Raw genomic sequence first — 26,708 nt, forward strand, 5'->3', positions numbered from 1 at the left:
AGGAAAGTCAAGGGGATAATAAACTCTTCAATGGATTCGCATCGATCACAAAGGATCAAGAAATCATTGATCTGGCAGACGTATCATGTCCTAATTTTGATTTTTTATTGACTACAATATGTACACCAACGTCACGAAAGTACATTGTATCGAAAAAAGACCGACTATTAATTTTTTTAATGAAAATTAAAACTGGATTAACATTTTCGGCACTCGGTGTATTATTTAGTGTCCACAGAACAACAATTTCAAAAATTTTTCATGAGATCTTACAACATCTTACTAGTGCAAAGAAATTTAGTATTTTGGCCAGATATTGACGCAGTGCAAGAAACTATGCCTGATTGTTTCCTACCTGATTATAATATAATAACACCAGGGCCATAATTGATTGCACTGAATTTTCGAATAGATATTCCTACAAGTGTTGATAATCGTGTTTTTACGTACTCACAATTTCACGGCCAAAGTTCTAATTGGCATAACTCCTGGAGGTTTTATATCCTTAAGATCTGACGTAGCTGGAGGACGGAAATCATATTCGCAACTTATAATAGAGTCAGGGTTGTTGGATTTATTGGAAGATGGTGAAATTGTTTTGGCTGACAAAAGTTTTCCAGAAATTTGAACAGTGATTGATGCAAGTGGCAATAAAGTGCAAATGGTTATGCCACCTTTTCTAGAGAAGAAAAGTGAATTTTCAAGTGAAGAAACTTAACAGACATACAGTGTTGCAAGGGTTAGGATTCACGTTGAAAGAATTATGCAGCGGTTAAGGACTTATCATATATTGCATAGAATTCCACAACATTTATTCTACTGCATTGACGATATTTTGCATATTTGTTGTGTTTTGGTAAATTTGCAGCTTCCAATTATTTCTGATAAAAAAGATCCTGAAAATGAGGGATGAAAGATATTTTATTACTCATGAAAATTCTTCATTAAGTACTATTAAGTAATAAATATTGCTTTTTCAGTAACTATTTATAAGAATACTGTATTGACTTTTACACCATTATACATCATAGAAAATAAAACATTATATTAAAATTTTTCATTTCCATCATCATTTCCAATAAAGCTTCGTTTTTCAGATGTTCTTTCATCTTCTTTGTTACTAGTATCTAAATTATCAGAGACTTTATTAAAAAGCTGTCAAAGTTTCGTCGATGTTCCTCAACTTCTCTCACTTGTGCAGCAAAGAACAAGATTTTTACCCTTGGTCATAGTTTCTGGTTGAAATTTTATTTGATGGCTGATGGACACACATCAGGAAAGCGTTTGGGAAATTTAAGCAAATAATTGAAAATTGACATTAACACATTTTTATTACACAAGCGCTACGATTGGTAAGTGGCAGAACTCAATTTTTGTTGGTGGAATTCAGACGCAAGTTGACCACCTTATTGGGTATGTCTTGTGGTATTACCTAAATATAAAAGTGGCGAGATTCAAGCGGTAAAGAAATTTGAAAGTATTAAGTTCAATCTTTTGCCGTCTTTACTAACCTCTGAAATTCATACCTCAGTTCACAATTATTTACATTACATGATTTATCAATAAAATTTCTACTTTATAATTTGAATACTATTTCTCACTTTCATAAATAAGAGGAATTATAAATTTACCAAAAAGTAGAATTCTGAAATTGAATTTGATGCTTTGCTAATGATGTTAAATGATTAATTGTATAGGTAGATTTAATAATATTCAGACACGTGGAAGAAAAATTTTGTAATTTAATTAAAACTAAATAATATAAAATATTCAATTTTGAAACTTATGAATTTAAAATTTAAAATTATTACAAGAATTAATACGATTCAAAACCACCGACAATCTTAATTAATTATTTCCCAGACGATTAATACATAAGTGATCGAAAACTGGGAAAATATATTAAAGTTAGTCCACTTTGAGTCCACTAAAATCAAGAACATTTAGAAGCATTATATATATATCTATCTTCTATATATCTATTTTCTTCAATTTACTTCCATTTCTATAAACATATCAATCAAAACTTGTCTCGATTTAAAGAATAGATAATCTGCCGCCGTAGGCTACTCAGTACGGTGAATCCAAAAGTTTTATGATTTTCACTAGTTGTTAAATCCTTAATTTCTGCCCGGTGCATGGCATAGATAATGTACAAAATATCACATCGAGTTTTGTAAAAGACGTAATTTTTTATTCATGAACATAATGTAGCCGTCGAATAAAAATAAGTAGGTAATGCCTCATTTTCTTCCTTATAATTCTTCCTACTTAACGTTGTGTAAGCTTAGAATATCTAGTCCTTTAATCCCTCGTCTTAGTAATGACCCTTTGTGAAAATGATAATCTGGGAATTTCTTTGACAACAATAGCCCGGCTCAAATTTAAATTTCAAATTGGGTGTGTAGGTATCTTATTTGAATAAAGAGAAAAATAAGTTGATTAGGGAGAAAATCTGTCAGAGAGGAGTGCATACAGGGTGGGTTTATTCCATTAAACAGTACTGTGGACTTTTTTTATTATTATAGTGATATTTAAGAAAAATCTAACTCAAACTAATTTAGTGCTAAAAAAATTGTGCAAAAATTAATAACTCACTGATTTCTTTTAACTATGAGGCATAGGCTTTAATAACTTTCAAATAACCTTAACAGTTACTAAGTTCAAATATCTTAAACAGTTTTTGGTACACAATCACATTGCGCGTTCCATAGGACAAATTGTCGTCTTCAGAAACCGAAGGCAACTATAGTATACCTCTGAAGACGATAATTTGGTTATCGAAACGCGTGACAGGCAGTGTACTTGCTGTAGTGATAATAGTGAACAGTGTGTCCAGTATTGTCAAAACAACAACCCACATAAACCATTACCGGTTATCCCACAAATGGGATATAATGTCCGATATTTCCCCTTCAATCTTTAAAAGTATAACAAGGGTGCCTTGGTATAAAGAAAATAATCGTAACCAGTCCATAAATATTCAATAGGCACGATAGTTGGAAACATTTACAGCAGAAAGTAGTAATGTATTCAGACTCACACAACACAGTTTTCATTTTTTTTTTTATTAATTACAACACTTTTACAATCTACTCTATAAGCAGAGTAATAAGTAAATCGTCTGTAAGTCATTAAAGTGAGTGAGGAACCATCCATTGACGGTTCTCAGAGAGTATTTATTGTTATTAATTCCTTCTCCTTTTTTCTACTACAATTTCTCTTATGTGAACAGGAATATTATAATTTTCTTGAACACTTTTTTGGTGCTGTGGTATTGCTTCCCACCTTGCTTTCTGTATAACCTTTATTAGATAATCTACAACTTGCTCAATATCTTGATTCTCTTTTTTCTGATATCTAATCTAATGTTTGTATTTATTAGATTTTGAAAAACATCCCAGTTGTCTCTTTAGTTGTTAGCTTAGGTGATGTTACATGCTTACTTATAGTTATTATTATTGGGCTATAGTTTGACGTTAAATCGAAGTTTGACTCTATTGAATTGTGGATGTCACCTATTCTTTTTATTATAAAAAAGACTACTAGATCTGGAATCATGTTGGTGTCCGTAGGCCAGTATGTTGGCTCACATTGATAGATAGTTCATTTGTTGCATAATAGACATTAGCGTTCGGCCTTTAAATGTGATTAGACTGGAGTCCCAAGTGGTGTGTTTTGCGTTTCAGTCTCCTGCAAATGAGAATTTTGATCCAAGACTTGCTATAGAATGTATTGGAGGGCTGTAAATTGTTGCTTGTATTTGTTTCGAGTTTAATTGAGGCTTCTTGAATTTTATCTGTTATATATAGGTTCCAGTGCATAATGTTTGGTGTGCGATTTAAGAATAACACCAAATCCTGCATGTGCTCCTCCATCAGGATAATTTACGTAGTACCCTACCCAGTATAGTAAAGTATTTTCATAACCGTTCTTTTTGTGGCGTGGCTTTCAGAAATTGAAAGGATATATACTTTATTTGTTTTTAATAATATTGAAATATCTAGTATATGGTTTGAGAAGCCATTAGCACCATTCCACGATGCAATTATTATTGACTAAAAATTATTTAGTTTTCTTGTTGATGACTGTAATTGGCATAGTTAAAATGATGCTGTTTTGATACAATATTTTCGCATTCCTTTAGAAAATTTGATAGTTTATCTTGTTCACTATTATTATTGTTGTTAATCTCATTTGTGTTTCCGATGGTGCCGTCTCTATAACTGACTCTATTGATATTATAAGTTTGTTGGGTAATTAAGTTTACATAAGGATTGATAACTGGATTTTGGATCGTTTTTTGTTTTGTATTTCCGTTGTATCTGGCATTAAGGAGGTCAGGAGAACATCCTCTGTAATTGGAAAGATGGTCTCCGTTGAAGTGTGTACAACTTGCTGGTGTGTTTTTTGGTTTTTTAATCTTTTGTTTTATGTGATCCCAAACATTTCACGCACTTATATGACCAAAATGCTAGCATCGTTTGTATTGTAGTATATTTCTTTCAATTCTTGGTGTTTCTACTCTTATCTTACAATGTTATATATATTGAAGTTCAAATATCTATTTATTGTGATTTTGAGATTCAAGATCGAAGAAAAATAAAGTTAGTGATTCCCTTCTTATTCTGTCTCTGTCATCTGTAATGTTCCTTACCTTATGACTTTTTTTCTCAATTTTGGTTCTTATTTCATTGATTGGTATTGAATGGTGTAGGTCTCGCAGAGATGCCCTGTAGGCTCATTCTTCCTTTGATTGGTACGTATGGTGAACTATGTTTTAGCGCGTACGTCGTATATGAGTTTGACATAAAATAAAGACGATTTAGATAGAAACATATATATATATATAAAAATAGTGAAATTATTTACTTTATTCGTTGTTTCTTATTTTCATTGGAATTTTGCAGTTTTTTGTAACTAAGAGCGTCTAGTTTTTAATATGAATTTTTTCAGTTTAGTGTTAAACTTTTTTTAATGTTTCTATTATACAGGCTTTAATGAAAATGAGTCTATTCACATAAAGCATTATTAGCTATAAACGATAGCATTCTCATTCATTTTATATACAAAAAGTATCGATTTTCCATGAGTATTTTATGAAAACATTTCACTTGTTCAACCAACCGAATAACACCAAGTGTTCAGTTCTAAAGACGTTATTTCATAAATAAAGGAGAAAATTTGTTCATTTAAAACAGGTTCATTTATTTTTTTCAAACAGTTTCATGGGGGAAAACTTCATGATTGTGTCTTTTGAAATTTATTTTCAAACTTCCATTGTCGTAATTAAATAACTTTTAACGCGGATTAAGAAACTTCTGGAAGATTATTGGAAATAATAAACGAGAAAAATCCTTTCAACAATTCTTCTGACGAAAACATGTTGTAAAAAAATATTCTTCAAATTTTCTTGAAAAATATTTTATGTAATTAGATAATTGTTCACAATTTATTATTCATTTCCGATATTCCATATGAAGAAAAATATAGAGAACTAGATGACCTGGTTAAAGTTGTTTTGCCATATGAATTATATCTATTTATTAAAGTAGCGAATATATTTAAGATTAAATTTCTTGGTAGCTGTCTAAACATCATCAGTTTGTAATGAATAGTCATAACAAACGGAACGATATAGAAAACTAACTGGTGTATTTGAATAGAATATAGTTAGTTAAGTATTAGTAAATAATTAATTAAGTAAGTAAAATACAGTGTTTATAAATAGTATGACTCAAAGAAAGACAAAATTCCCTATCGTTCGCAGTTGCTCTAAGACTTGAAGATGGTTTAAATACCAACTTCGCATATTCATCTCGTACAGATTTGGTGCTCAAAAATCCTCTCGCGACCCATCGAGTGCCATATCCCAGAAAAAAATTTATAGAGTTTTCTTCTTTGATGAAGTAACGGTAGCTTGTATTTCTCAATACTCTACAACTGTGTTTTCTTACTCATCTGGCAAAAGATCAAATAGTCTGAGACCTAGTCTGACGCCATGTGATTTCTACCTTCGAATGTATATGAAGCATTTATGTATGGGCCTATATTACTAGTAAACCTTTCCGAATTAAGAAACGGGATTTAAGTAATTGTAACAAAAATTACTCGAGAGATACCGATCAAAGTTTGAGAAGAAGCACCACATAGTTCACTTGTCTTACGCTGATTGTGTGACGCCTTCGTGTTCTGATCAATCGCAGTCATTTTTCTTGAATTATTATTTGACGTTTTGAACATATTGTATGAATTTGTAACACGCGTCAATATATCCTGTTTGCACCGTAATTTCGTTTTCAAAGAAAAAATATGTTATAAAGCAAACAATCGTAACAATTTAGCTGTTCGTTAGTGCACGAAATAATTTTTAATAACAGATTGATGACTTTTGTATAGGGTAAATATGAATAATATAGAATTCGTATTTATTATTTTATGAGAGAAAGCGAGCTCAACAGAATTTCAGCCAATTAGTAGAAATTATTAAAAGCTTCATTTGTTTCGTATTCTACTGAATAAACAAAGAGGGTCCCTTACCTGCAAATGAACATTTTTCTCTTTTATTCGTTAACATAAATGAGTTTAAAAATAGATTGGAACCTTAGACTAATAATTTATAAAAGTGTTGTATATGCAGAACAGGTATACTAATTTTATTTTCCAACCCTCCACATGCTTTTGTTATCACAGAATCTCTCAGATACATATACATATCCGGGAAACAGTGACAGTTGAAACTTAGTCATATACCATAGTGTGAAAATATACTTAAAACATAGAAGTATGAATGGAGGAAACAAACATTTGAATCGTTCAGAGAAGCCTGGAGTACGGTTAACTTATGGTAAGATATAAAACGTATCAGTCTTGCTTAAGGTTTATGTTATGTTATAGTTAACCAAATTTCTAATCATTTCATACGATTTACCTCAAATATATACTTAATAACTTGTGTTATGCTAACAAGAATTGCTCAAATGGTAGGGAATTATCGGAACGGCGATTTATCTGACAGGTACGCGCGCGCACAAGGCACCATTATTAAAGTTAGTGCAGTAGTTAAATTACCATAAATAATAATAGTTGTAAAAATGCTATAAAAATTTTCATCTATGCCTTACCTCATGGTCTTACGTGTAATCGTGCCATATCCACGTCCATCTCTAGCATCTCTAGATAGCAGCGCCCCTCTATGACTATTTCAAACACTTAGAATCCGGACAAGAGAACCAAGCCGCCATATAGAAATAGGGCTTCGTTTCTAGATTTGTGTGGTTTTCAGAAATCAAGACAAAGAATATCGGTTTTATTACATTAACCATTTACCAGTATTTGCTGTATAGTTTACCTTTTTTTTGCATTTTTAATTTGCATAATATGATATTCAAATCCAAAAGATTGCGTTTTCACTAGGAGGACCATATTGTGACCAAATTCAAAGTTGTCGACTTTAATAAAATAACCAATATTCCGATAATCGACAGATTATCTGATAGACATCAATTTTTTTCGAGTTGACGTGACTATATTCAACATATGTTTCCAATATAGAAAATTCAAATGAATACTTTACTAATATACCATGAAAATTATAATTATATCTTAATCACAAATATTAATCGGAACAAAACCAAATGCCACTCTCCGATTTCTCTGTCCTAGATAGGTGGCGTCAAAGAAACCATGATAATTCAAAATATCTGATAAATTATGTATGAACGGTGTGATGTTAATGGTCATGGTAAATGCAAGACGTATCGGAAATTAATAAGTCGTTTAAACTCAAACAGCAAATCGTTTGGAATCAACAGAATCTCGGAATGAACATTTCCTCACTTTCGAATTTTCCATTGAGTATCGTCGGGTAAGTAATATTGCTTACCACCAAACGCGTTCCATTGCACAGTTTCACTACTGAACAAACATTTAGTCTTAAATTGTGCGCTGGTAGGCCAGCCACATCCAAATAAATAAGACTTGAATGTTTGCTCATGTTGCGGGGTTAATGAAGACCATTCACTTTCCCACTAAGTCAGCACAACCCTGGTGTTTCTCAATGGGAACGCAGTAATCAGTGCTGAAATCGTATCTAAACGCTGTTCGATTCAAACCAGTCCTTCATAAATTTCTCTTGTTCGCTGAAAATTATCTAGTTGTTGATCTATGAGGTTATCCCGACGATCTCGTATTTCCATTAAGCCGTTTCATCTTTGCTCTTGTGATTGAGAAGCACGATGTTGAGATATACTAACGCGGCGCTCTTCACATGCAATTTCTTGTTCTTTTTCAGTCGTTTACAACTTTATCAGGAAAGATCCGATTGTCTTAGTCGCAGCATTGTTAATGATAACCTAATAGAAACTAGAAACAAACACTAGTCAACTTCAAAAGTTCTAGTTGTGAAATTTTTAATAATACTTAACCATAAATAGCACTACGTTTAGCTGCTACCTCCGTGTTATACCATTTTCAACAGATAACGGCTAGATTAATGTTTTTACTGATAAATTCTTCGTTTTTTTTATTTGCGTTTTGTCATGCCACATTTTATATTACGTCTCACGAAAACGGAATAAAGAGTATCATATGTCCTTCTCCTGGTTCTAAGCTACCTCTCCAACAATTTTCAACCAAATCTGTTTAGCCGTTAATACGAGGTCGGTCCCAGAAAGAAAAAAATCTAGTTACTTTTCAACGTAATCTCCTTTTAGCTCCATAACTTTTTCAATAAGTTCGATACCCTTTTTATAATACGAATAGTCAAGTTCATGAAAATAGCTTTTACTACCGACATCACCTCTGCATTGTTGGAAAATCTTTGACTACCGAGTCATTTGTTCAAGTCTGATAACATTAAATGATCCCAAAGGGATAAATCTGGTGAATAGGGTGCATGATGTAGCAATTGAAACTTTAATTCAATAATTTGCAATAACGGATGTGTGAATTCGTGCATTCTCTTGCTGAAAAAACATTTTCTTTTTAGCCAAATGCAGCCGTTTTGCTTGATTTCTTCTCTCAAACGTTGCGATAAGTTTTCATAATATCTTTTTCAAGGTAATCAATGTAAATTATTCCACGCGCAACCCAAACAATCGACATCGTAATCTTGCCAGCAGAAGGAACGGTCTTTGTATTTTTTAGAGCTGGTCTTTTCAGTCCAATGTTTCGATTATTCTTTTGTTTAGGGTGTGAAGTAAGGGACCCACGTTTCATCTATGGTTATGAAACGGCTCAGAAATTCGATGAAAATATCTTCACGACCCTGTTTTTGTTCCATTGTGAGCAAACGTGGCACCCATCTTGCGCGCAGCTTTCACATGTCCAAATTTTCAATTAATATGCGATGTATCGCACTTTTTGAAATGCCTACTATGCCTGACTGTCTACTAGCTCGCGCACTTCCAGTCGACGATCGTCCAGTACCGCTTTGTGGATTTTCTTTAATCGTACGGGCCTCGTTTAAACTCTGCTATCCAATATTTTACTGTTGATAACGAAGGAGTAGTCTCACCCATATTAGAATCTAGTTCAGCTTTTATATTGGTTGGGCTAATGCCTTTCAAATAAAAGTATTGTATCACATAACGAAGAATTTTTTTTTCATGTTTACAAATTCACTAAAAACGTTCACTTTGATGGCTGATAAACAACTATTAAATAATGTGGCGTCTGATAAGTTAAAATGCCCTAACTCCAACTTTTTTCTAAATTTTTTTTAGCGTTTTCGAATCTGTATAAAAAAATACCTTTTTATGACATTAGAAAGCTCTAAATCCATTACAGTGATGAATTTATATTGGCACTAGCTCCAGTTTGAGATTCTTTCTAAGAAAAGAAGGCCCTATGTAACAAACAAATACTAAAAACACCCTAAATTCACAAAGAGTTGTACTTAGGGCCTTTACTCTTCAAGTTAGCCGTGTTACCATGGAGTTAGGGCCTTCTTTCGTAAGACACAGTTGCATGGTTTCCTACAGTTAGGGCCTTCTTTCATCAAAGATGTCAATGTGACTGACTGTTTTTGCCACAACCTAGGCGGCTGAGTCATCAAACAACTCCATTGTTTCTCTATATTGTATGATTGTATCACACTAAGCATAGCTGCAGCAGTTCAGTTCTATTTTGTTAAGTGTGTTCAACAATCAAACTCAGGAAAAGTAAACACCAAAGAACTTAGTGTTGGCGATCTTTTTGCATGGAAGGACTTCACATCAAAACAAAAACTTAAGTGTCGAGATGACGTTGTCAACTCCATACCTTATCTCACAGATTTTGTTAAAGTAACTGCTAAAAAAAGAGATACAAGTCTTTTGTATTCTACCAAATCTGAAGAATCTAGTTCAAAAGTGTTAAAAATTTTTGCAAGCTAAATGCATTAAGAACTTTTCCATGCCTGAAAAGATTGGCTAAATACGAGGATTCAGTAAAGCAAAGAAGAAAGAACTAGTTGAAAAACTGTGCCCCCTTATGCCATCTAACCGGCGTGGATTTTGGTTGAGCATTCAAGAGTCAGAAGTGCCAGATTTGGTAAAGACTGAAAAGCACGATCTTCATATATGTTAACTGATTTTATGTTAGTAAAATTATTGTAAATAATGTGTGTTCTTTTTATTTCATGATATTATACGGTTTTTAAACGTTGTTTTATGTAAATTTATTATTTATTTTAGGGTTTGTAAACATTATAATTATACTATAACTCCCATACGGGGAGTTGGGGCTTTTTGACACTGTGTGAAACTTTGTGAAATCTTTATATAAAAAGCCTTAAATCCAGTTTTTCTTAATAAATATGAAATATCAATTAATTTAACATTAAAACAAAGTTGTGTAAATTAAAACAATAACTTTTACACTTCAAAACCCTTTTAAAGTATCCAAACTTTGATGCAGGTGAAGAAATTGGTTTTCCTTTTGTCCTGTAAAATTTTTTTCCTCGGAAATAGGGCTTTCTATCTTATCGGAACAGATATTATGTACTTCTTAATACAGTGGTATTTTTAAAGCAACTACGGCCATCTCTAGGTCAGGCGAAGTACTTATGGGACCTTTCTCGTAGTTTTATATTTATATAGATATTGAATATAAAATATTTTGTAATCTATCGATAATAATAAGGTAAATGTATTAAATGATTAATATTATTTTTATTTAAGTACAATAAATCTATTACGTACTATTATTATGACTACGAATTTGTTTTTTGATAGAAAATATTTTTGGCATTTGGACCTAATAATGATACTTTGAAAAATAAAGGCAGTACTCAACTTTAGTTGAGGGCTGCTCTTTCTCACATATTTTTCTCTCGAACAATGAATTTTTCAACAAATGCGTCATTTATAATCTGTAGGTAACAAAAGCGCAATGAAGACAAATGTACATACCATCTATCGAACCCGTAACGTTTATGGGGAGATTCATTATTTATTTCCTCAAATTGAACCGTCAAAGATCTGGTGATTGATTTAACTCAAAAAAATAACTGGTCGGAAAAATTGATTAAATAGTGGAAAATCAAATTTGTATCACTATTTCATCCAAATAGATGGCGCATCTGGATTGCTAGGAGCTCTGCTAAATGTATTAGCATTAAGAAAAAAGGATAAACAAAACAAAATAAATGCTTGTGTCGCGTCGCACAAAAAGGGTTGGTTGTATTATATACGTTAAATACAGACCATATTTTTGTTATCAGTAATTAATCTTAACAAATCTAACATGTTTTCTAGAGTCTGGAAAAGTATTACAAAATTAATAAAGAAATAATAGATTAAATAACATTTATTTTCTGTAATAAGTAATTTTCTTATAATAATAAAAATCACCCCCATATCTTGGTAACATCAAATATACGTATCCTGGCAGATACACTGGCGTACCGCTTCACGATCCTCAAATAACACCTATTTTCAAATTAATCCTACCTTCAATCACATTCAAGAAACAAACAATTTGTTACTTTTTAAACAAAAATACTCCCTACTTCTGAACCTCACACATCTTTTAAGCATATATGAACATAGATCTATTAGTAAATTTATGAAGGATATTAAAATTAATATTTAAATAGTTTCATTAAAAATCCAGTGGCTGATGGACTTGGTCCCAAGCCATTTTCTCACACACACACACACACACATACCTACATATTACATATACACACCCACCCCCTCCCACAAACACACACACACACACACACACACACACACACACACACACACTCTAGTGCGCGTGCTATTCCATGCCCCGGAAGCGAGAAGGAAACAAGTCTGGTGAAACGACGGCAATTCTGCGAAACGTTTTTGGGCATGGTCGAAGAAAATGAGGAGCTTATTCACAGCCTCTGGATGAGTGACGAGGCACATTTTCATCTCTCGGAATTTGTAAACAAACACAACTTCAGATACTGGAGTGATAAAAACCATCATCAATTTCATGAACAACCTCTCCACTAAACCAAGATGACAGTTAGGTGTGCCATGTCCCCATCGGGAATCAAGGTCTATTTTTTTTTAATGAAAGGGGGCAGTCTGTTATCATTAACGCAGAGCGGTATTCGAAAATGCTAAGGCAATTCTTCATTCCTCAACCTCGTTAACATGCAATTAATAATCAAACCTTATTCCAAAAAGATGGAACCACAAACTTACGTGGAAGACAGAAGGGAAATCCTGGGACTAACACTAGACAAAAAACTTCACAGACACGAACACCAAAGCCACAAAAGCCTTGATGGTATGCAGAAACTTTGCAGGGAGGAATGGGGGTTGTGACCCAAAGATCCTACGGTGGATGTACATGGCAATTGTGAGACCAATCATCACATATGGCCGATAGTCAAGCAGCCATTAGAGCTGTAAGCTCCAATATCGTAAAATCCAAACTCGTTTGGGATTGCATAGAAAAATTGAACCAGCTAGGCAAGAAAAATTAAATTACCCTACAATGGATTCCGGGACACACGGGAGCGAAAGAAAATTAATTATCTGATAATCTCGCTAAAGTGGGGGCCCTTCATGGAACTCGAACCCTTGTGTAGAGAACAGTGGAAAAAGCACTGGAAATGGAAGTAAATAGAAGCAAAACCAATTATTGAGACAATCTACAGAGAGGCAAAGATTCTTCTGAATAACTATAACCAGAAAACATCTGCTGAATACATCTAACAATTTAAAAACCTGTAGACGCTAGGCCTAGCAGATAATGCGGCGTGCAGGTCTTGTTGCATAGAAAATGAAATATTCTTCCGCATACTCTCGAAGTATGAAACACTGATGAACTACACCTGAGAGCGTATGAAATAGAAGACGAAGATCTTTGGCAATTCAAACCATTCCACATTCTAGACAAGAAAGGGGGACACAATAGATTCTTTGGTTCGCAGTGTATACGAGACTCCAAATCTTACGTCTTAAGCTTCAGCACAATTCAGGAAAATTTTGAATTTTTTATTATGGAGATGATAGCCCGTAAAAAATTATGTGGTTTTCCTAACCACTATGCCAAACCTACCAATTTCTACACTACTGGACAAAATTTCTACTTTATTAACGTATCAGGCAAAAATCAAAGAAATATATTTTCGTTCTGCGTAAATTATTATAGAGTCAACTGTGACGTATTTCTCTTATGCTGTTTACGGGGCTCAACATCTGGCACGAATTTGATTAATCGGCAACATCGCTCAATCTTTAATTCTTGAAGGGAGTCGCACATTTTCAATTCTGCGTGACTTCTAAAAGGTTGTAGGTGGACTATCAGCTGAGAGGGGTGGTTTACGGTGGCTATGTGTTTTTATATTCCTTCCATGCTCGATTCGATCGATAAAACTGAGGGTTTCTCGTAATAAATTTTGAGAAGGTCGCTTTATTACCCTAATAAAATTATTAATTGTGTGTTTGTAACGTCTATCAAAATATCAAATCATGTAACTTTTGCTGCTACGCTTTTCTAATTTGATAATGGCTTGTACCTAATAAGAAAAACCCATGGGACTTTCGAAATGACTTAATTAGAAGTGGGCAGGTACATGAGCGTTTATACAGACAGGGCTTTCTAAATTATGAGAATATATAATGTCGTTTAGTCATGTAATGTATTTATTTTCCCAATACTGAATCACTATTTATACAGAGTGTATCTTAAAACATGCAAATGTGCGGTAGGTTATTTGACAAAACTTATTTGAATGATATTTATATCTCTAATTTAGATTAGGTCCTTCTTTTTTGTAAAAAACATTGATAGTTTCATGTTTTTTCCACTGGTCGGTGGTATTAATATCAATAAACCAATTCCACCGTTTCAAGTGAGAGCTTGAAAGCCTTGATTTATTTTGTAACAAATGTAAATCTCTTATAAAGACGTTAGCAATAAAATGTGTGAAAGGTGTAAGTTTTTTTATTATTTTGCAAGCAGGTCGCATCTACCTTTGGGGCAATTAGCGACAAGAATTATTAATGGATTATAATTATGTTAATATATTAGTTCATTTAAATATTTAAAAAGATTTTTGTCGAGTGTTTGTTATATAGTATTGTTAAGGTTATTGGCTTGTCTTCATTTTATGAATGTTGGGCATTCAGTTATTAGGCGTTTTATAGTGAGTTGTGTCTTACATAATTCATATTGTGGGGGTTCAATTTTGGTAATTGAATAACTGTAGGTAAGCTTAGTGTGGCCTATTCGTAAACTCGATAATTTAACATGGAGTAATCTTTTTCTGATTGAATGCGACCAGGGTTTCACTTCCGGTTTTATATCGAGTAGTTTCGAATTCAATGTTTGCTACAGCTTCTGCACTTTTGATTTAATTAGTCATTTTAAATCGTTGCACACCACTACTCGTGGTTTCACTAATCACTGCATGTCGAGCATTGTGGTTTCTTCGTTTCTTCGTAGGCCAGTATGAGAAGGAACCCTAAGTATTTCAACAAAATTATTCTTTTTTTGTAACTGTGATAGTTCGATTCAAATTTGGAGTGCTATTGGGACTAAGTTGACTAATTATATGAATTAAGTGAGTCTGCTATTATTAGGGATCTTTATTTTTATGTGAATGAGTGCCTGAAGAATAACGTATAGTTAGATAGCTTAAATTGAAGTGTGGTGTTCTGTACGTTCATTGCTGCGTCTACTCCGTCAGTGGTTTTGGATGCATCTGAATATGCGAGGTGAAATTGTGAAAACTTATCAAGTCTAGAGGGAAATTTCTAATTTGTTAAATTTGCACAGTGTAGTGTCGGTGGGAGAGATATTGATCGACAATGGAGAGAGAGTTTTAATTTTATTGGACAGGAGGTTTGATGTTAGTCGAATATAGTATTTTGTAGCGATTGTGTGGAGTACCTAAACTGGGTTTTGCTGGTTACTTCTGATGGATAGCGCATATCAAGCGGCAAGATATTTTCTCCGGAGATGTAGATGGCGTTCTCCAGTATCGCATTGCAAGCTCTTCATTGGGCTAGGACGGGATGTTCTTGTTTCCATACTTTATGCTCTATTTTAAATGATTTCTTATTGGTTTAGAGTTGTTTTCTTGGCATTTGCATATATGTACTATAAAGCCATAGCATTTGAGCGAAAAAGTGCATTAAACAGTTATAGTCAGATCCCCAGGATTTGCTTGTGATTGTTATAAGGTTTATACCACTTGTACTGCTTCCAGTTCAGTTTTTTATCAAAAATCATTCCAAGAAATCTGACGTTATCGACATAGTTTAAGCGATTGTTATTAAATTTTAGTTCTAGGGGTGTAGGGTGTCTTTTCAGTTAAAAATTGCTTGAGCTTTGACCATATTTGGAGTTGGTTTAAGATTCCTTGCATGTGCATTGAAGAAGATGTTTCTGCCTTTGGAGAATATCACCAGATCGTCAATATATAATCTGCTTTTGACTAGTTTTAAGTGATGACTTAATATATTATTGATAGCTATTAGAAAAATTGTTGTACGCATGACGGATCCTTCTGGAGATTTGTTAGATTGTTGTTTCAGTATTGAAGTGGTGTCATTGGTTGCAAAAGATTCATGGATTTCGGATTCCAATTCAAAGACAGGTTTTCTGATGCTGACCTGCTTTGAGGGAAACCGCTTTGCCTTTTTTATTAGGTTTATAAGGTTTCTGTCTTCTAATATCCATAAAAGTCTCTTGTTTATGATTTTTTCCATTACTTTACTCAGTACGTTAGTAAGAGATATTGGTCGCTTTGAAGTACTCTTAGTTCTTGGGCAGTTTGATTTTGGTATTTTTTGTTCAGATTAGGTTGTATATTTGTAAAAAGTATGGTTTCGCAATATGTGGAAGTTTTTGAAGAAAGATTAATGGAAGATTGTCAGGTCCTGGAGTAGAATTTTTGGATGCGCCTATGGAGAAATTCAATTCGTTGAGGATTAAAGGGGTATTAAGTAAATTGTCATCAAGGTAATAGTAATCTAAATATTCATGTTGCCAGGAGTCCTTTCTTGCAGTTTTTGTGACGTATTTCTCTAGGGCACTTTTTCTCTTATAGTCTGCTGGGCTCCCGATTAATTTATTTCGTTTTAGTTTATTAAATGAGATTTTGTACTGTTTAATGGCATTATCGCACTCAGTGCTTCGTTTTTCCTATATATTTTTCTGCTGCATCAGTAACAATCGTTGTGAATGTGTTTTCTAGGTTGGTTAGTGATAGAGCAACGTTTTCTTTTAATGCAATTAAAAAATTAGTGTATTTTCAGCTATATTTTTCACAATCGCTCAGGTACTGACTACCTGATCGAGCGAAATTGAATAACAAGAAGATTAGAAGTCAGGATATTCGCTAGGTTTTGCAATTTCACTTCTGTTACTTAGATTCTTAAAGCTATAGTTTTTTGGCTCTCACCAGATACATAATATTGCATGCAAATTTCATGGATCTCTTCCTAACCCCCATACCAACAAATAACAAATAATATACGGATCTGTTATATAAGAACCGTTTAATTACTCAGCTCAGTGAAGTTGGATGAAATCAATTTTTCGATTGACCAATATACTTTTTTAATATTTACTCACAATCAATTGAAATATCATTGAAAATTTGTTGATTTTATCATCAAATAACTCAGCAATCAATTCTAACTTTTTTTTCGAAAACTGTTAATTCGTCACTGGAACTCAGCCACAACGAGATTTGAGGCCAATTGTCTAATGTGTAAATAAATTAAGTAATAGCCAGTGTGTATAAATTCACTCCACCATTAGAAATAGTTTAAATAAAAAAAAACTTTTACAATAATTTTCCAATCTATGTGACTTATTTTGAAAAAATATTTGGTCGAATACAACGTGTTTTCTTTTTTTCCCTGGCAATTTTAAAAGTGCAAAACTTTATAATATATCAAGTTTCAAATGATAATACTTAATCTAATGATTTATTGTGGCCTTATTAGGTTTTTTTAATCAAAATAGAATATTAATAAGAAACGAACAAATTCATTTTGAGTAAAAGTTTCAAATTTGAGAAGAATTTGAGTTGTTTAACCTGGCGCGTGTGTAGTAAACTTTTGCAACTTTCTCAATTTTACGAAGAAAAAAATTATTATTCATTTTTCAATAAACAGGAATAGAAAACAACGAAAAACATTTTCAGTGTGATTATTTCTATAGCAGAAAAAGGACATTCCACTAAAAATAGATACAGGATAAGATAAAAATTTGAAAGAATATATTTATTGACAAAGGTATGCAAATAAATATAGGATAAACAAAGTCGAGGATAGTTTTCGTATATAAAAGTTATGACTGCTTATTTTCGAAGCAATAAGGTGAGAACGATCTTTATTTCTTGGACATAAACCGCATCCCCCTATTCGTTTGTGTCTCTTTGGTTCATTATTTCCATTTTCTATAGATTCACCAAGGGAGTTTTTGATCCCCGTTCTGAGCTTAACACTTAGTCGTATATTATCTCCTTGAGATGAAAGATTGTCTCCCTAATGGCATTCCAAAAATAGTCATATACTCACTGGGTATATATGTATTTTCGCAATTATTAAAAAATCTTGTAAATATATCTCTAAATACAATGCAATGGCTTCAACACCAAGTAGATGTGTTCTAATTATATTTTCAGATCTTGTTTTTACATTATTTCTTCCATTTAGTTGTTTTATCTCTTCCTAAATGATATTGTCGAGTTTCATAATCTCCAGTGTCACATGAACTGCCTTCTTATTTTCTCTTACTTAATGGATCACGTTATTCGACCGTAACTCCATCTTCAGTGATAGCAGCTACTTCCATTCCCGTCTCTACGATTTCTGCTGCTCCATCTTATTGCTCAGACTCAGATTCATGTGGACTGTAGTGTACAAAGTCTTCAAAATCACTGGAGTCAACAGATTCCTCATCACTTTGTAACTCATCCTACAAAGCGTGAAGCCTTTTCTGCTCATTTTCATAGCTGTACATTTTTATCTACGCAATAATAAGCATAGAAAAATCATTATGGAAAAAGAATAACAAAAAGTCAAATACCTTAACTTAGAACTAAATTATACTCAGTGTGGTGGGGTGACAATGACCCAAGTAACTCTAGAATCATAGCACAAGATATGTAGTGGGGTTATTATTACCAACGCAACTGCTTTATAACTCGTTACGTTACTAAAGGTGCGTCTCCATTGAACAAACAATGGAGAAACAACTTGATTAAAGTGCAATTTTAACAATCATTTTTTCTTTCAACAAACAATTGTTTGACAAACATTATCAGCAAAAATTTTCACCAAACAATTGTGATTCGACATGAAACATTAGTCAGTTAGGTTTTGTCGAAGAATGGGTGATTTGAACCGCCACCGTCGTATTGCCTGCATTGCAGCAGCTTATATTTCAATGGAAGAACCTCGTTCTCGTCGATGGTGGCAGAGACAATTGTTTTTACGGCGTTATGAATATAGTGGTGATGATTTCCGTAATTATTTGACAGCCGGGTGTTTGCTTACGAATTTTACGAGAATGTCAAATAGGGATTTTGAATTGTTAATATCGATGATAGGACCAGTGATAAGTAAACAAAATACTAATTTTCGCCAAGCAATCAGCGTTCAAGATCGTCTGTCTCTTTGGATTTTTTATTTTTCTCAATCTGATGGCTACGTTTTCGCTTGCCTCTTGCTAGGCTTTTTATTAGAATTCTTCGACGGCATGCCACTCGCTATTTTCCAATTAGACTGATACAACGCTGGAAAACGTTTCCGGGGCGTTGATTTGTCAGCCAAAAAATTAAAATAAGTTAATCCCCACCAAGGCTTCTTTTTTTCTATGGACCCCATACCGAACTTACAATTTGTTTCTAGTAACTTTTTTTCTCGTGTTTATTGCACTAGAAGAGTTTCAATCTTTGTTTTAATCTCGGCGACATTATTTACACCTAAATCTTTTGCAATGTCATTTAATGCATCTCTTCTTTTGATTTCGTTTTCGTAATCATCATTATTAGGTTTCCACAATAAAGGTTTACCTTCGTAGACGTTAATTAACCTTATCAAATTCCCCTGGCTCCAAAAATCTTTACTCATTTTGCGGAAAAATCACACTGAATATTTTCCACTGAATATTTTCAATAAAAAATACAAATAACAATGCTTATATCCAAAAATTAGGCCGGAAAAACACTTCAAAATACACTAAAACAAGCCAAACAGGTGGTAGGGGAAGTAACTGACAAACAATGTTCGATCTAGGACTGGAACATTCTAGACAAACAAAAATGGCGGCCCCTTTTCCTTCCATTCATGAAATGTTTGTTGGAGTAGCGTCCACACCAAAAACACCAGCGAACATTGTTTTTCAAACAAAAAAGTTTGTCGAAATTTTCGATAAATGTTTGGCGAACAATGTTTGTCCATTGTTTGTCCAGTGGGAACGCGGCTTAAGATACACACTGTCTCACACACGCGCCGGGGTAAGTACCTCAAGGACCTCGCGAGATTGTGGATTCATTCACAAAAAACAGCGAAGCATGGTGAAGAAAAGAATATGAAAATCCTCAAATACATCAAATGTAAATTATAATTTTATCACTATATTTCTCTTTTAACATTCTGCATACAGAGATTACGTCTTTGTCAATAGCTTGGCAGATTTCATATATAAAAATTGACCTGTTGAACCCATACTTTGTTGTCTTTATATCCAGCAAGTAAACCTTATGAAATAGCGTCCTGTTTTCTTTTTATTTAACTTCGTATTTGCTTTTAACAAAATAAACACAAATTATTTAACTCAATTATTCGAATAAATAATAGCTCGTCAAGTTTCTCCGTTCTCAAATAAACAAATTCCATTGAGATAAATTGGAAGAATGTCAAGAGAGGTGAAACGGCAACTGATAAATACTGACAGTAAATATTTTGTTTTCAGGAGAACGAGTCTAAAATGTAATCCGTCGCGGTCAACAGTATGGACGTTCCATGGACTTCCCTTGTCATTCAATTTATTTTGCTTTTGTTCGTGTTGGAGTTTACGTCGACTTTCAAACAGACAGGTAACTAAACTATTTTTGAATTATCTCTGAATTGTATAAAAGCAGCAATCAGTGAGGTGAAAATAATAACTGTAATGGTATAGATATTTGCAGACGTATATTTTTTGTTTTATGTTTGAAAGACTATCGTTGAATATTTTTTGCATGAGTCAAAAATAATAAAAAATAAAAACATTAAGACTTCCATTTATCATAACTAAAAAAATAATATTACTTTTTACCCATAAAGATAAGCTTGAAACAAATTAGATAAATTTTTAATTTTAATGTTTATCCAATTCGCCTACTACACAGAACTGAGGAGATTAGGTTAGCTCGCGGTCCACTCGGAGGCTTGAGGCCTATTGGGTTACCCTTTATGTGCCACAATTTGGAAATTAAGTTATTTAGGTAACCACCTTCTCATCATTTCTTTCGAGTTTAGCTTATATTCAAGCATTACATCGATACAATCTACTGGGTCCTTTCTTAGCATTTGATGTCGTTTATCCGTTAACAGCAAATGCTTGAAAGTCTTTTTTCTTTGTAACTCTTTACAATAATTATCCCCATTTCTGATGCCTTGTACCAACAGAATCAATGATCTTCTGGTATGAATATTTTTTCAATTTTGTCATGTTTCTTGTTTTCCCTTCTATGATCCTCGGCTAAGTCTCTCTGGTAGGTAACGTCAACGAGAGCGAAAGCGCGTGGGCAAACGTCAAAGCTTTTATATTATCCACCTTTACTTTAGTGATACGAATCCAGGAGATTGCTTCGCAACAGCTCATCCCCAATTTTGAGAAATTCAAGAATTTTTCCTCACTTTCAATCTACCGGTGTAAATATTAATAGAATATCACGATAACTATCTACATACTTATATTACAAACGGAATCGATCAATAGCAAAACAATAGCGTGGAGATCTACTTCAAGTCTACAAAAACGATAATATCTAAAAGATAATAGGTACTAAAAGAATGGATTGGGAATTCACTGGAACGCTCTGTCAAAACTTAGTATTGGATAAAATTGAAATTGGCAAATATGAGCCACCATTTAAGAATTTTAAAAAGTTGATTTTAAAATGGGCAAATGCTCATGTGCAAATTGGGAGGTGTAACTTTGAACAGTGTTGTTTTCTTAGTACAATGCCAGCCTTGCATTAATTGTTTCAAGAACGTAAATTAGCGTTTCCAGTTACATTTACAATACTTATACGAAGGCTATTTTGTATATTCCGAAATGCCACGAAACCAGAGAAGTTAAAGCTGGCAACATTTGATTTGTCTATGGTATTTTGAAGTTTTAAAAGTTATTTATTCCTATTAATTCTCATGAGCAGTGTCATTGATAGGTTATGAGGTTGGCGGTTTTTATAGTTTTCAGCATTTCAAAATGAAAATACCTTATTAGGATTAAACTTTAGTGCAAAACCGTGTGAGGGTATAAATCGTTGATAATGCTCCTAACAATTATTAAACATCTAGAATATATTATACAATTGAGTAAATATCAGAGGATAGCCGCCTCAAGATTTTAAACAAAGCATTATATTTACGAGTATACGTTTGGTAGATATCTCAACTTCTATATTCCAAAAACACGGTCTATCACATTCAATAAAATTCAGAACAAAAAACTTTAGTCGGATGATGTAAATTGCTTTATTGTGAAACAAACCGATGTTTTACGAGGGTTGTCTGAAAAGCTTCGGAACTTACCAATTTAAATTGGGAAATATATTTACGGTACGCTGAGAGGTTCTCACTAAAATTTTATCCATTTTGATCCAACAGTTTCTATCTGACTTCCGTATCGATAAGTTGTTGTGAAGCTTTACCTGAAAAAGGAAACAATTTAGGATCTAACTGTCATTAAAAATTTGTTTTTGAAAAGCGACACGCCTACGTGCATAAAACAGGAGCTAGAGATTGTGTACAGAGATTGTACTATCATTTGAGACCGTAAAACTTCGAACATTTGAATTTAAAGGTGGCCGTATCAGCTTGTCTGACGACAAGCGTTCGGGATGGCCAAAAACCAGCGATATCATCGAATAAGTTAACCAAATGTTACTGGATGATCTTAGGATTAGGACAAGACAGATAGAAGAGGTTATCGACATAATAAAATATCGCATACGTAAGCTATCCGCTCATTGAGTGCCAAGTTTGACTACTTTGGAACCAACTGCATTTGAATGAACATTTCTCAGATCATATTTTCGCGGTTTAAACAAAATGACTCCGATTTTGGTATCGATTATACTCCTATAACTAAAAAATAACCAAGACAGTTGATGTGCAGGAAGAATCTGCAGAGGTAAAGAAGGTTTCATCGCTGCAAAAGTGATAACAAATAAAAATAGGATAATGGACATCACTGAAAGAAAAAGAAAGTGCTTTTCCATCAGGATAACGCACTTCCTCAAACTTCGGTGATCGTCTTTGGCTAACACCCCACTGTATTCAGCAAATCTGGCCCCAAACCGACTTTTTCTGTTTCCAAACAATAAAGTTTCCATTACAGGTGAGAGATTTTCATCAGACGAGGACTTTATCGCATACTAAACGTGTGTTTTGAGAAAGACAGCAAATGTTATTTGGAAGGGATAAAAAGCTGAGAGCATCGTTGGAAAAGTGTATGGACTTGAAAGGAAAAATAAAAATGATTCTGACAAAAAAAGTCTTGTTTCTCATATGTTCGTACTCAATTATGTATATACATGCCTTTCAGTCGTTGACTATTGAAGTCGAGCCGGAGCAGTTGCGATTCTACTACTAGATAGACAAGTCAAATCGTACAACCGCATACGTTAAAATAAAAATGGCAAAGTTTAATACAAATGAGGATGAAATATTAGTAAGAGAATTTCAAAAATAGCCCTCAAGTTTCAATTACTAAGATAAAAACTACAAAAATGATTTGCTCAAAGAAAATACATTGTGATTGATCGCATTTTCAGTAGAAAAAAAAACAGCAAGTTCTTCTTCAATAACTATATTTATTTATATAAAAATTTCACCTTCTGTTTGTGAAGAAGGTTAATGTAACTATGTTACGGGTGTAATCTTGCTCAAACTCAAATTCATGGCAAATATCTTCAACAGATTGAGCTGAAATATTGAAAGCACATTTAGTTTTTTCGACAATACAAAATTATCGTGAATCTGATTTATTGGAAAAATATTCAACGTTTACACCTCGTCGAATGTCAGGTGCTTTATAGTTTAATAAAAGACTAAATAATGATTGGTAAAGTTTATTCTCCGAAATTGACAGTTTCACAGGATGATTTGAAGAAATCTCAATCCTCAGTGTCAAAATAAAACCAAAAAATCATTGCTCAGTTTGAATAAAGAGCACAGAAACGAATGGACCTCCTTGAGGCTATACCCCAAGAGAAATAAATCTTTTACAGATCTCTTCATGAAAAGCATTAACTTTAGCCATTGTTGTCCATTTGATAGGTTTTTAGCAAGCTAAAATTTTCAGTTTTTGGAGAAACTTTCAATGTTGAAACAAATAGAATTATGTTCAAATTTTTAAACAGCTTAAGTTGCTGCCTTCGTTCAGAAAAAACTGAAAAATTTCCTCGTATTTTACTATACATTCATTATTTACAGTCTGAATTTAATTTTACAACGTAAATATATATGAAAAATGTATATATTTGAAATATTAAGTATATAACTTGATAAAAAAGTCGTGTTGGGAAAGAGACATTACCCGAAAATGAAGTGAATTATGAAAAACTACCTCTACAAGATATAAACATTCAGTCTGTTGAGGAGTGTGGGATAAATTTCAAATGATTACCAATGGGAAATTTAATATGGACTGAAAAGTCCCAAAGTTGGCGAATCGTTATTCCAAAAAGAATCTCGATTGAAATGACAATAATTCAAATGGGAGAAGAAGTCGATTTCATTGACCAAGTCATACCCACATATAGGATTGGAACAAGGTCTAAAAAAAGAGCTGGCTTCAATTTTTCACCAAAAACGAATCTTTTATTCTATTATTCTGTATATTTTCCAGAATTATGGTCATGAACTACAACTATAAAATAAAGATTGTCAAAATTTGGAGAAATATATTAGTGAATAACTTTTTCGATTCAGACTGTAGATTAACAATGTTTTTTTATCAATAAAAATAATTTGAATCCTGAATTGCTTACTAGAAATTACGCCTTAAGTGATCAGAACCAAATTTAGTTGCTTGCGCCATTTGCAACGAATACCAATTAAAACACATTTTGAAAAAACGTTTTGGGCACTAATAGGTTGATCTCATCCGCATATAATTAGTGACACACAAATTATAATTCAATATTGTGGCTGCGACTGCAGTCGCTCCAGCCACATCAACGAAACCATACGTTTAATTCGAAAACTTTTCAGGCAACCCTTCTATGACATCACATTTTCCCAATCTACCAATTGTTATATTTTACTGTATGTTCGTAGGATCATGTTACTTTCCTGAACGATGGGAAGGCTCGTGGTTTCAATCTGGAGTCAGACAGTCGATACTTATCGAAGGACCAAGACTGAGTAGCAAAGGAAGATGTGTAGGTTCAGAAGGAGACAAATTTCTTATATTAGATGAGTGAGTATCAATTATTAGTGTATCGTTATTAGGGCTGGGCAATTATCAAAAAATATAATCGATTATCGATTATATAAAATAATCGATTATTTTCGATTAATCGAAAATCGGAAATAAAGCTTCCAGCTTCTGTATGTTCCACTAGGAACATACAGAAGATATTATGGTTTGATTCCCAATAAAAACAAACCAAATAATGAACCTACAGAAGATATTTGGAAGTAAGATTCTGATATTGAATTATGTTGAGATAATTATTCAGAAAATAAATTTTTTAATCGTTAAATTGATTATTATATTACTTGATTATTTTAACGATTGTACGAAAAATAGTGTGTATGCCATGGACGCGAAACTTTTTAACGACCTCAAGATTATCTTATCGATATTTATATATTTTCCGATTAATTTTTAAAAATATATATCGATTAATCGATTATTTTGCCCACCCCTAATCGTAATAACTAAATTAATTTTTTTTTACGAATATTATCATTTATTTTAGGAAAAAGACTTGTTATAGATGTGTAGTAATTCATGAAAAACATATTAATGTTCTTCAGTATAAAGAAAGTGAGTATATACTGTTTTTGATTATTACTTCTGTACCAATGTATTTGAATAAGTTCAATAATAATTTTATATATAGGGCATATCGACCAGATAAGAAACAGGTAGTTGTCTACTTTTTTATTTATGTTAAACATAAGGAAGAACCAACAAAAACCATTAGGGGGTGCTTATAATTCAGAGGGGCTGCTAGAGGAGGACAATATTTTCATACTGTAAATTGTTAAGAGTAGAAATCGACCAATTTCAGGTTTTTTAACATAACAACATAACAACGCTAAAATTGAATTTATTCCATACGTATAGACCGCATTGTATTACTACATTAATCAATATTATACATTTTATGCTATTTATATTGTCTCAAAATGTTTTTCTATACCTAAATTAATCATTACTATACATTATATACGAGAATGTATTGATATCTAGTTAGCCTAGATCAGTTTCATATATAAACAAAATATTGCGTTACCATAGCAACGAACAATAACTTAATAGAAGTGTCAGTGTAAAGTTTGACTTCAAAAAAGTAAACCAGAGCTACGCAATAAATTAAAAGAAAAGAGATGTCCACCGAAATTGTGAAAATCGAAAAATTGGGGTATCGAGCCATCATCAACTATCTGTATTTAAAAAGGTTAAGAGGTAAGCAGATTTTCGAAATTGGTGATCAATGTCCTTCGTATGCGATCGTGAAAAATTGGACTGTAAGCTTCAAAAGAGGTAAATTTTCCATTGAAGATGATGACCGATCGGGAAGGCCAGTTTCTGTGTCAGTCCCCGAAAATATCGATGCAGTTCATGACATGATTTTATCCGACCCTCGAATTGGGCTAAAACGGATCTGATCTGAAGCACTGAATATTTCATACGAAAGCGTTCATCATTTATGGTTCACGTCAATTTGGACATGAGAAAAATTGCTGCAAAATGGATCCCCAAATATTTGAATGTTGATCAAAAGCGTGCAAGGGTAGAAACATCGCGTTCGATCTGTGCTCGATTTGAAAGAT

General features: G+C 33.0%; 1 protein-coding gene across 2 annotated transcripts in view; it reads left to right on the forward strand.

Annotated features, from left to right (window-relative positions):
- The window catches only part of LOC130893635 (uncharacterized), a 97,189-nt gene that overhangs the window by 38,535 nt on the left and 31,946 nt on the right, over positions 1–26,708 (forward strand). Inside the window, exons 2-4 of one of the 2 annotated variants that reach the window (XM_057799882.1) lie at positions 20,401–20,524; positions 24,981–25,122; positions 25,628–25,695. In XM_057799882.1, the coding sequence (XP_057655865.1) occupies positions 20,440–20,524; positions 24,981–25,122; positions 25,628–25,695 (295 nt within the window). In that variant the 5' untranslated portion in view covers positions 20,401–20,439. Of the gene's footprint in view, positions 1–20,347; positions 20,525–24,980; positions 25,123–25,627; positions 25,696–26,708 lie in introns of those variants that run through there. The other variant, XM_057799883.1, reaches the window with a different exon arrangement.

The sequence above is a fragment of the Diorhabda carinulata genome, chromosome 5, assembly GCF_026250575.1.
Source record: "Diorhabda carinulata isolate Delta chromosome 5, icDioCari1.1, whole genome shotgun sequence".
Lineage (NCBI taxonomy): Eukaryota > Metazoa > Arthropoda > Insecta > Coleoptera > Chrysomelidae > Diorhabda > Diorhabda carinulata.